The sequence below is a fragment of the Alosa alosa genome, chromosome 6 (assembly GCF_017589495.1).
Source record: "Alosa alosa isolate M-15738 ecotype Scorff River chromosome 6, AALO_Geno_1.1, whole genome shotgun sequence".
Taxonomy (NCBI): Eukaryota; Metazoa; Chordata; class Actinopteri; order Clupeiformes; family Clupeidae; genus Alosa; species Alosa alosa.
The window spans coordinates 30811553-30822585 of NC_063194.1; the positions used below are offsets into that span (position 1 = coordinate 30811553).

Genomic DNA, 11033 nt, shown 5'->3' on the forward strand with positions numbered 1-11033 from the left:
CTCACTGCTCCCCCATGCCCACATCCACGGCTGAAGTGCCCTTGAGCAAGCACCTACCCCTCACTGCTCCCCCGAGCGCCGCTGTAGCAGGCAGCTCACTGCTCCTGGTTAGTGTGTGCTTCACCTCACTGTGTGCTCTGTGTGTTTCACTAATTCATGGATGGAATAAATGCAGAGACCACATTTCCCTCATGGGATCAAAAGAGTATCTATACTTATACTGGCTATGTCACTCTTTACAACAGAAGGTTATCCCAATAGCATAGATAGCAGAACTGGAAAAATAGAGTGGACCAAGAGAGTTTATGTTGAGGAGTTGACATCTTTATCTGTCTCCATGAGTTTAACTCAGTTCAGTTTATTGTCTCTATATTATAGAGAGCAGAGTCCTTTTGCATTGTATGAATGATTACAGGTACATATACATTCTCTTACTGTACAAGTTGAACTATGTGTTGCACACATCAGAGGTCTACATTACATTTAGCATTCTCCTCAGAGGTCAAGGGCACAAAGAAATCTGGGAATTGAACCCACAACTTACAGGCTACTGCACACCAGGTTACATCTGAAGGATACATCTGTGAATACGTCTTTGCAAAATGTGTACACAGGCATGCACATCAGTGAACACATACACCAATTTACTAAATTGTGCACTCATTTTATGATTTTTTTTTAATGAGTGCACAATTTAGTAAACTGAGTGCACTACTTTTACTCAGATGAGTGAACTATTTACTCAAACAAGCACACAACTTAGTAAAATGAGCGCACTACAGTATGTAGTAAAACAAGTGCTCAATATACTAAACTGTGTGTATCTAGTATCTAGTAAAATGACCCAATTTTGTCAAATGAGCACACGATTAGTAAATAATAAAAAGAGCGAACATTCTCTTGACATACAAAACAATCTTGCAATGTCTCCTCCCGGACTTTGTACATGCTATTGTGAAAAGAAATGTCTTTTGAACGTGTACTATTACAATGAAAAGGTCAGGTCAAGGAATTTAAGAAAATAATCAAGTAAAGACGGAAAGGAAAAGATCATTCTGTTTGCTCATCCACATAGTCATTAGCAAAGTACAACATGTTTTTGAGAGCAGAGAGGAGCAGCATGTCCACATCATCATTCAGGTCAATCTCATGATCGTAGTTCTTAACCGGGAAGATACAGTTCATGGGGACACCCAACTTGTTACTACAGACCTTCATCCGAACTCACACACACACACCACACACACACACACACACACACACACACCACACACAGAGGCAAAGCGAGGTTTATTTTTGTTTTCCAGAACAGTAACTGGAATATAGACGTAAAACATATTTTGTTCATTTTGCATCCTTGTGTACACACATAAACACAAACACACACACACACACACACACACACACACACACACACACCTTCTCTTTGATTTTCTTGCTTCTGTAGATCATCTTCAGGTCTTTGTCGACTATAGGACAGGCTTCATCCACTTTTGTCAAGAGAATTACTTGTGGGATTCCTGCAGAAAGAAAATAGGATTTGACTCACCCAACTATATGACCTCATCTAGTCTCACACTGCAAGACACAATCACAGCTTATGTAACCTTTGTGTTACTGTAACTGTAATCAGGGTGCGATTTGTGTAAAACCACCCCCATTTTTTTTTTTTTTTAAATGAACGAACGATTCATAGCCTAGTAATGTCATGGCTAATAATAGCCTATATTCATTTTGCCACCTTTGTAACATTTACCTTTATCTTAGTTTTAGTTTACCGTGATGTATGACTTTAAACAGCGAGTGTGCTTGGTATGATGATCAGCTCCTCTAATGCAGGGTAGGACTACATTTTGACAAGCATACAAATTCACCTTGTTCTTGCCCCATCTGAAATGACTCCTCTACTTTTGCTGCCTCCATCCTTTCTGTATTTGTTATGAAAAAATATTTTTGTATATGATGGCACTGAAGTCTTAAGTTAGTGAATTGGCTAACAGTGTTAGTTGGTAACCAAATAGCACACATTGCACTACACGCTGCGTACTGTATGTGCATTCTCTCTCCTGCTGATTTGCGTTCAGTAGCCAAGTGCGTAATATTGCAAAAGTTGAAAAAATAGTGTAGCAAAAGTTGTGTTTATTGTAGCCTGCAGAAAATAAATAGCCTACTATCATACTGTCAGTTAATTGGCTACGGTGCACTGAAGTTTGGAGAGTAAAGTTATAGGGCAACTTGAAGTTTTATGAAAATAATTTACGAACCAGAACATAAAGACCATGAAGCTTATATTTCTTGCAGCTGTTAAAACACCCGCTAGATAGTTTAAATACCCACCAACATTCGTTTGCAGTACAGAGTATTTCTGAAAGTTATTTGTCTACTAGAAGCTAGGCTAGCCTACTGGCTGATTTATCAAACAAGTGCTTTCTCGTTCGTCCTCCGCAAACTACAGGTGTTTCAGTAGAGAGCCATTGAATAAGCGATGCCAAGCAATTTTTGTAACACTTTTTGTGACATTCAGCTAATATCTCCTCATTTAATATAAGTTCCTTCGGACAATAGGCCTACGTTCTATATACGTGGAGTTGTCCTCCATCTCAGTTGCATCAGTTTTCTAATTTTGAAGGTTCTAAAATATGACGATATGCTTCACTGAATCCTTCTCGTTTTCTTTCATTTGTCCAGCTAACTTTTCCATTGAAACTAGCCATTTATGATGGATTACACAGTCGACATTCTGAAATGTCCTGCACGATCAAGGCCAAATTAAGTTCACGCAGCCACTGTGTCAGCAGCATGAGTGCTGACGGTGCGTTTCTGATGTCAGATTATTATGTATCTAGACTGTTCTCACGTTGCAGCACTTTACTTATATGAAGTAGCATTAATCAATATGAGGGGCAGAGGGGGATAAATGTTGTCCCCCCCGGCGATGAAAATAATTAAGCAGAGGGGAGGATATCAAGACCAGAGGGTGGGAAATCCCACCCATCCCCCCCAAAATCGCACCCTGACTGTAATGACCGTATATGAATGCATGGTTCAGCCCTGTAACTGTAGTGGCCGTATATGAATGCATGGTTCAGCCCTGTAACTGTCAGCCCTGTAACTGTCATAACCCCGGGACCTCTCCTGGAGTAACAACACCGCACCTCAAGACTGAAGGACAGCTGTCAGGATGTTGAACTCTCTCCACTTCCTCTCCCCTCTGCTCTCTGCCACCATGAAGACTGCACTCTATCTTTGAACTCTGACCTCTTAAATGTAGATTATATGATGGTTTTCCAAGAAGATTGGAAGATTCCTAGATCAGCTAAATCAACGAAAAAAGAGCAATGCTGAGCATGGTGACTTACTCAGTTCAGTGGCTTTTTTTCTGATATCCCGGAGTTTGCTTATGACGCCAGTGGCATCGTATTCATCCAGAAGGCTGACATTATTTGCAGGGAGCATGCTGACCAGGCAGTGGATCTGATCCTTCAGATCAGGGCTGCTGTTGTATTTTGTGTCTCCTTTTCTTACAGGGGCTAAAGGGTTAAACTGAACAAAAAAGAAGTATGTGTGTTTTAGTATCTGTCTATGCGAGTACATTTATATGACCGGTTTGAAAGGCTGTAGTCACATGCTCCCTATTTTTAGTGCAAGTGTTGAGTGCATGGCTGTGTGTGTGTGTGTGGTTGTGGACATATGTAGAGTATATGTGTATGCGGTTGTTTTATGTGTGCATTCTACATACAACATAACCATCCTTGATATGGCCCTTTAGCACCATCTTGAGGTCTTCAACACAGGCTCCACCGCCCCCCTTCTCCAGACCCATGATGTCATTGATGATGAACGGCAGGAACCCACCTTTCCCATCTTTAACTTTGAGTGCGGAACTACAAACACAACATGCTGTGAGATGTGGAATGGTCTTCTATGTACTGTAAAGCAACTTGCAATGAATTACTCAAAATTAATTGAAACTAACAATGGTTTTAAAATGTAGAAACTGTTAGGAGGAGGGATATACCATCAAACGTGACCTCTCACCGTTGTAGTGTAACTGTAAGCAGAAATAGCATCAGTTAAAGCTCCCTGAGCCATGTGGCCCTGAAAGATGCTCTCAATGGAGTTGATGAAACTGGACTTTCCCGTTCCGACCGGACCTTGGATCAGGATACGCAACCTGACCTCTGGGTTGCTGATTTTCAGATTCCATGGAAACCTTTATTCTGTAGAGATGGAGTAATAAGTAAAATGTTTTGTGCTATTGACTGGGATAACTTTGAAATATTGTTGTATAAAGCAAGTCAGGTTATCATGTTATGTACTGAATACTGGTGATTACAGTGGACATTTCGACAGCTCTTAGCTACACAACAATTTCATACTAATCATGCCTGATTCATGCCTCTGCACTGAAAATAATAAAATAATAAAAGTTCTTGTAACATCATTAAACTGAGTAATAGTTTATTCAGAAAATAAAAAAGAAAATTCCTGTATTTTGTTGGTGACACTCTTAAATCAGTCGTCATTCCGGTTGACTTTTACTTCATTTGAATATCTGTGTGCATGCATTACTTATTAAAGTTGAAAGGCCTCCAGTTTCCATCAAACACTAACACCAGCCAACATACACACAGAGACACATTCATGTCTATGTCCCCACACACTTATGATGGTAAAAGGGAGAATCATAAATGATCAGACAAGTGCTCTCTTTGAGCAAAGCACACATTAACACACACACACACAGGAGAAAGAAAGAATTAGTCTTACAACCACCTTCCATAGACAATGTTCAGACAGAAGGATAATGGAATTAGTGTCTCAATTCAGAGTTTTGTACACACTGTTGTCTGGTGTCTGTTCAACCTCCATAGTGTCATGTTGACACTTGTGAATAGAATCAGTTAATCAATTGGTGTAGGTTCTTTGGTGCTCTGCTTGTAGCATGAACTCCAGCACATCACTCCCTTGCAGAATGACAACCATCAGTGCAACTCAGTACCTGGTTTCTTCCACACACACCGTTGGAAATTGTAGCCAAATAATTCAATCCTCATTTCACCAGACCAGAGGATTTAGGCTACTTTTAGCTGACCAATACCTTATCTGAAATTGCGAATATTAACAATGTTGCCTAACCCTTTGAATGTTGCTCCCTGGTTAAAGACCAACTCAAAAGTAAAGTAACAATAAAGAGTAACAATTTACTTTCCAAAATGACTAACGAGTCAAGTAATTTCATTACCATTTAAAGAAGTAACAAGTAACTTGTAACACATTACCAAACACTGTTCACAATGGAACTGTGGATCTCACTCATAGTGAGGGTCCTCTCAGCCTATTAATCCCACAACCCTCGTTCTAGGCGACTCTGCTGTGAGACGAGACTTTTAAATGGGGAAAGGATGATTGTATGTTGTTTCCCAAATGCTTCACTTCAGTGTCTGACACAAAAAACAAACTTGCAGAACTGGTGTTAAAATATGCAACTATCAAGCGCATCATTGTGCATGTTGGAGCAAATGACATTTACATTACATTACATTACATTACATTACATTTGGCTGACGCTTTTTAGCCAAAGCGACTAACAACATAGTAAACAGTTTAAGTTTTAGAGCAGTTCTCAACAATTTTAGGACAATTTAAAAACATTAGAGTACAGTAAGAATAAGTGCATCAGTGAGTGCTGTTTTTAACAGTTACTTGTCAGTTTGAGACGACTGGTGAGTGCTAGGATCAGTAAGACTTGTTGTAAGTGTTGCTATGAGAGGAGATGTTCTCTAAAGAGCTGGGTCTTCAGGAGTTATCTGAAAATGGAGAAGGATGTCTCTGCCCTTGTAGGAGCTGGCAGTGTGTTCCACCAACGAGGAACAACAGATGAGAAAAGTTTGATTGGCTTGAGCGCACCGGTGGTAGAGCCAGACGTCGCTCGCCTGAGGAGCCGCGGTCTGGAGGTAGCGTATGTCTGTATGAGGGCATTCAAGTAGGTGGGAGCAGAACTGGAGACTACTTTGTAGGCAAGCGTTAGAGCCTTGAATTTGATGCGGGCCGCCATAGGTAGCCAGTGTAGCTGGATGAGCAGCGGGTAACATGTGCCCTTTTGGGTTGGTTGTAGACCAGGTGCTTGCCAGCGTTCTGGATCATCTGAAGTGGTTTCACTGCGCAGGCTGGGAGACCTGTCAGGAGGGCATTGCAGTAGTCGAGTCGAGATGACTATTGCCTGAACCAGAAGTTGGGTAGCATCTTGAGTCAAGTAAGTCCTGATTTTCCGTTATGTTGTAGAGTGCGAAACGGCATGACCGGGCTTAATTGAGGCAACATGATCTGAGAAGTTTAGTTGGTTGTCGATAACAACTCCTAGATTTTTGCAGTCCTGGTAGGTGAAACAGACAGGGATTCAAATTTGATGTTGATGTCGTGATGTATGGTAGGTTTAGCTGGGAGGACCAGCAGTTCAGTCTTTGAGAGGTTCAGCTGGAGGTGGTGTGCCTTCATCCATGTAGCTATGTCTGAGAGGCAATCCGAGATCCGTGCTGAAACCAAGGGGTCATCAGGTGGAAAGGACAGATAGAGCTGTGTGTCGCCTGCATAGCAGTGGTATGAGAAGCCATGCTAACGGATAATCTGTCCCAAGGAGGTGGTGTAGATAGCAAAGAGAAGGGGGCCCAGCACTGAGCCCTGGGGACCCCTGTGGTGAGTTGGTGAGGTGCAGATAGCTGACCAAGCCATGATACGTTAAACGAAAGTCCTGTGAGGTAGGATTCAAACCAGGAGAGAGCAGAACCGAGATTCCCATGTTAGCGAGTATAGAGAGAAGGATGCGGTGATTAACCGTGTCAAAGGCAACCCGATAAGTCAAGCAGAATGAGTACTGATGACCGAAAGGTCGCCCTGGCTTTTTTTAAGGCTTCTGTTACAGACAACAGAGCCAAGCTTTCGGTAGAGTGGCCGCTTTTGAACCCAGACTGACTTGGATCCAGAAGGTTGTTCTGTGAAAGGAAGTCAGAGACCTGTTTGGAGACTGCTCGCTCAATGCCTTTGGATAGGAAAGGCAGGAGTGAGACAGGGCGGTAGTTCTCGACTTTGAGCAGGGTTGAGAGAAGCTTTCTTAAGTAGCGGTGTTACGCGGGCCATTTTGAACGCTGTTGGAAATGTGCCGGAGGTTAGCGAGGCATTGATCACATGTGTGATAGCTGGAGCGATGGTCGGGCTGATGGACTGTAGGCTCGTAGGTATAGGGTCCAGCGAAGGTGGTAGGGTCCATGTCAGGAGTCTAGATACTTAACTCTCGGAGAGAGGTGAATGAATGCTGAAAAGACACCGCGATTGGCCCGCATTGGCCAAAAAGATTTACAAAGAACAGCTGTATATCAAATAAGTTTTCAAGGAACTTTTCTCGGCCCTACAGTGGGCAGTGCTTCGATTTGGCCAGCTTCACTTCAGCGGTCCGCGTGGGGATCACGCAGCGGTATCACGCCGACTTTAATTTGTATTTTTCCAGTGAGACGCTGCAACAACCCAAACAACCGGTAGATGGCTCAAGTGAGCAGGGTGTCTCTGTAAAAGAAATGGAGCCTGGAAAACCCTACACAGACTTCACTACAGACTTTAGCAGACTGGTTTAGAAATAATGTAATAGCCAGAAATATGCCTGCTCTGCCCTAATAAAGAAATATTTGGTTAACTGCGAGTGAATCCCGCTTTGCAGCCGTGAGAGACGCAGGGACAAATTAAACATTCTGGTTTTCTCCGAAAGTGCAACGATGATAGACAGACATCATTTGGACAAAATATAGAGTATTAACCTCCGCTGCTCAAGCCAAATGCCTTCCTGTTACGTCCTGTTATCACGGAGTTACAGGCGATAAACGATTTTGATGGTCACAAGTTTACTTCATTAGGGGACTGTTCTTTATTTATTTAAGGGGCTACCGGAGGAGTTTTTGGGAGCATTAGTCCAAAAAGACGGACCCTCCCTCGCCAGCAATACATTTTTCTATGACCCTCCAAAGTGATTATGAAAAAAATCACTGTCAACTTTTTCCGGTTTATAAGCCTACTGTATTTTAACGTTTTCACATATTTGGCCATAAGCCGCTTATCATAGGCTATCACGAAAACCAAACTACAAAGGCTAACACTTTAACAGGGGAATTAATTGGGCATGAATCATGCTGAACGCTATTTCGCTACCTTAGAATAATAAGGTTCTATCTGCGCTTTTGAGTAGGTACAACCGGGATTGTGAACGGGGGCGAATGAAACATTATGGTTTTCTCCGAAAAGCAACGATGATAGACAGTTTGGACAAAACATGGAGCATATTAACCTCCGTTGCTCAGTCAAATGCCTTCCTGTTACGTCCTGGTATCACGAGGAATTACAAGCCGATAAAATTTCGATTTTTGATGGTCAAGTTTACTTCATTAGCGGTTTATTTTTTTTGGATTATTAAAGAGTGTTTTTCATTTAAAGGTTTGACTTCGGTGCTTATTCAGTAGAGCATTTAGCTCTCCCCAATCCCAGGCGCTCACATTGCATGTTTGTTTGTAATGGATGCAACCCTTGAGATAGGCTACAGCGTTTGACAAATGAGTTGTTAACAGAACCAAGACATATAGCCCAGCAGCAATCTAGGGACTGGTCGTTATTTATTGAAGGGGCCACCGGAGGAATTTTGAGTGCTTCAGTTGGAAGTTGCATGACCCTCTCTTTGTCTGCTAGAAATTGTTCAATGACCTCCGACAGAATTGTTAAAAAGACATGACCTCCCCTGCCAATTGTCTTCCTCACTACGCCAGCCACACACTGTGATAACGTTCTTAAATCAATCTTTCCGTGAGCTTGCATGCTACCAGTCCTTCCTTTTCAAATGTGTTGCACCTGTTTGCAATAATTTCACAAATAATCATATGTGATTAATAGTATGACAAAAAATCCCTGTGCACGGGACCAAACAATGCATGCCAACTTTTTCCGTGTTTATCACGATTTTAACTTTCCTCGCTGTCTTGCCGCTTTTAATGTTTTCCGTAGAATATCCCATATTTTAATACTCTCATAACAGCCCTGCCATCGGGCCTGTCTCTGTGTTGCCCTGTTGCTACCCCCCTCCAACGGTGAAACAGGATGTCTTCAAATCATCGTTTTCCTTGCTTTGAAGGCGAACTTAGAGTGATGTTAACCTATTTAAGTTTAACGCTGATTGTCGTGGAGAGCACGATTCATTGGCTTTACAAGTTCGGCCTTATGTCCACGCATGCACCTGAGGCTACTCAGCTGCAAGAGAAATAATTTCCCTGTTTGTATGTTCACTGCAGGTTGGCCTACCATAACTTACCAACTCTGCACTGTAGACTGGCTATTTATATTTTTCTGTGAAATAAGCAAATGTATTTGTTCAACTTTATGAAGCAGAATTACGATAGGGTACTTGGAACATAATACATTTGACAAAGGGACAGATGAATGTTGCTAGTGACAAAATATTAACTTTCAGTGTTTTACGATGTCTTTGTCATGGGGAAGCGTTTTCCCATGCATTTATTCTAGGTTACTGTCAGTGACTGCCGCGGAGAGAAGCTGGTTCTGTTTTCGCTCATGTCAGTGACTGACAGAGAAGCTGGGGTCTGTGTTGTGTTGTGTTGCGTTCGTTAATTTATTTTCATTGGGCATACCGTGCGTGTCGCCCACAGCTCTTCAGTTCTGACAAAGCCAAAATTACTCCTTTTGAAACAATGAGTGCAGGAAGCTGGCGTTTGTATGGTTATATTGCTTGACTGGGGGTCCCAAGCAGCTTTCAGCCATAAGGCTACTTTGAGAACATTTCAATTCACCCGACACTAATATTCAAAATGTTGAAAACTATTTCGCATAGCCTATAAAGCAGTTTAATTAAATGGAATGTTAGTTGTAGCCCTAAACAAACGAGCTACTTGGTGAGGCTTGGCCTCACAGATCGCTCGTGCCTTAGATGGCAGGAAAAATCTTCACGATAGGCCTATTAACTAACCACCCGATTCATCGTTGGCTGGGGAAGGGGGGCCATCAGACAATTGTGCCCAGTTAATCCGCCCTTCCCCAAAAAATCACACCTTCCCACCTCTGACAGCTTAAAAGAAGTCAAGATAACTCCTTACTCACAGACCTATTCACAAACCTGCGGTTTTGAAATCCTATGCAGCTACAGGAGCTTCCATCGCGAGGAAGCAATTTTGCATTGTAGGCATAACTAACATGCAATAACGCCCAACAACAACCAAAACTAGGCTAATCATTGTCAACATGTAAATTAAATGTACCATTAGTGTGAATCAAATTAAAATGTTCTCTTTTTGCAAACGTAGGCATAGTAACAGAATAATTTAATAATGTTATAAAGATACTACATCAATCCATGATGTTTCATTGGGCTACTAGGCTATTTGTTTTGCCTTGATTCATTTAGGCTAGGCCTTTTATTCAGGGGCCGTATTCACAAAGAATTTTAAGGCTAAAGTAGCTCTAACTGGCTTAATTTAGAGCAACTCCTAAAAATAATGGGCGCATCACTCCTAACTTCAGGACTCCAGCATTTTAGACCTAAATGTAGCACCTAAGTCTGGGACAGCTTAAGTCGAGAGGACTCCTAACCAAACTAAGACCTATTCATAAACAGCTTTTTTTGTGGCATTTTACGCTGCAATGTTTTGAAATAGCCTATGCGCAACAGGAGCTTCAATCGCAAGGGAACAATTTTGCAATCATAAAAGGGATGCAATAACGCCACCAACAACAACCAAAACTACTCATTGTTAACATGTAAATGAAATGTAACGTTTCATTGTGAATCAAATTAAAATGTTCTCCTCTTTGCAAACGTAGCCTAGGGATATGGTGACAGATTAATTTAATAATGTTGCAAAGGTAGGCTACTGCATCAATCCATAGGCCCATGTTTCATTAGGGCTACTAAGCTATTTGTTTTGCCTTACTCTTTATTCATTTAGGCTAGGCCTTTTATTCAGTTATTAATCATCTTCCAGGTCCTT

General features: G+C 41.8%; 1 protein-coding gene across 1 annotated transcript in view; it reads right to left on the minus strand.

Moving 5' to 3' along the window:
* Positions 1-302: 302 nt before the first annotated feature.
* The window catches only part of LOC125295919 (interferon-induced protein 44-like), an 18412-nt gene continuing 7681 nt past the window's right edge, over positions 303-11033 (minus strand). Inside the window, exons 2-6 of the mRNA XM_048245505.1 lie at positions 4039-4213; positions 3740-3922; positions 3360-3543; positions 1414-1520; positions 303-1212 (exon numbers count right to left, since the gene is read on the minus strand). Of these exons, the coding sequence (XP_048101462.1) occupies positions 1051-1212; positions 1414-1520; positions 3360-3543; positions 3740-3922; positions 4039-4213 (811 nt within the window). The 3' untranslated portion in view covers positions 303-1050. The remainder of the gene's footprint in view (positions 1213-1413; positions 1521-3359; positions 3544-3739; positions 3923-4038; positions 4214-11033) is intronic.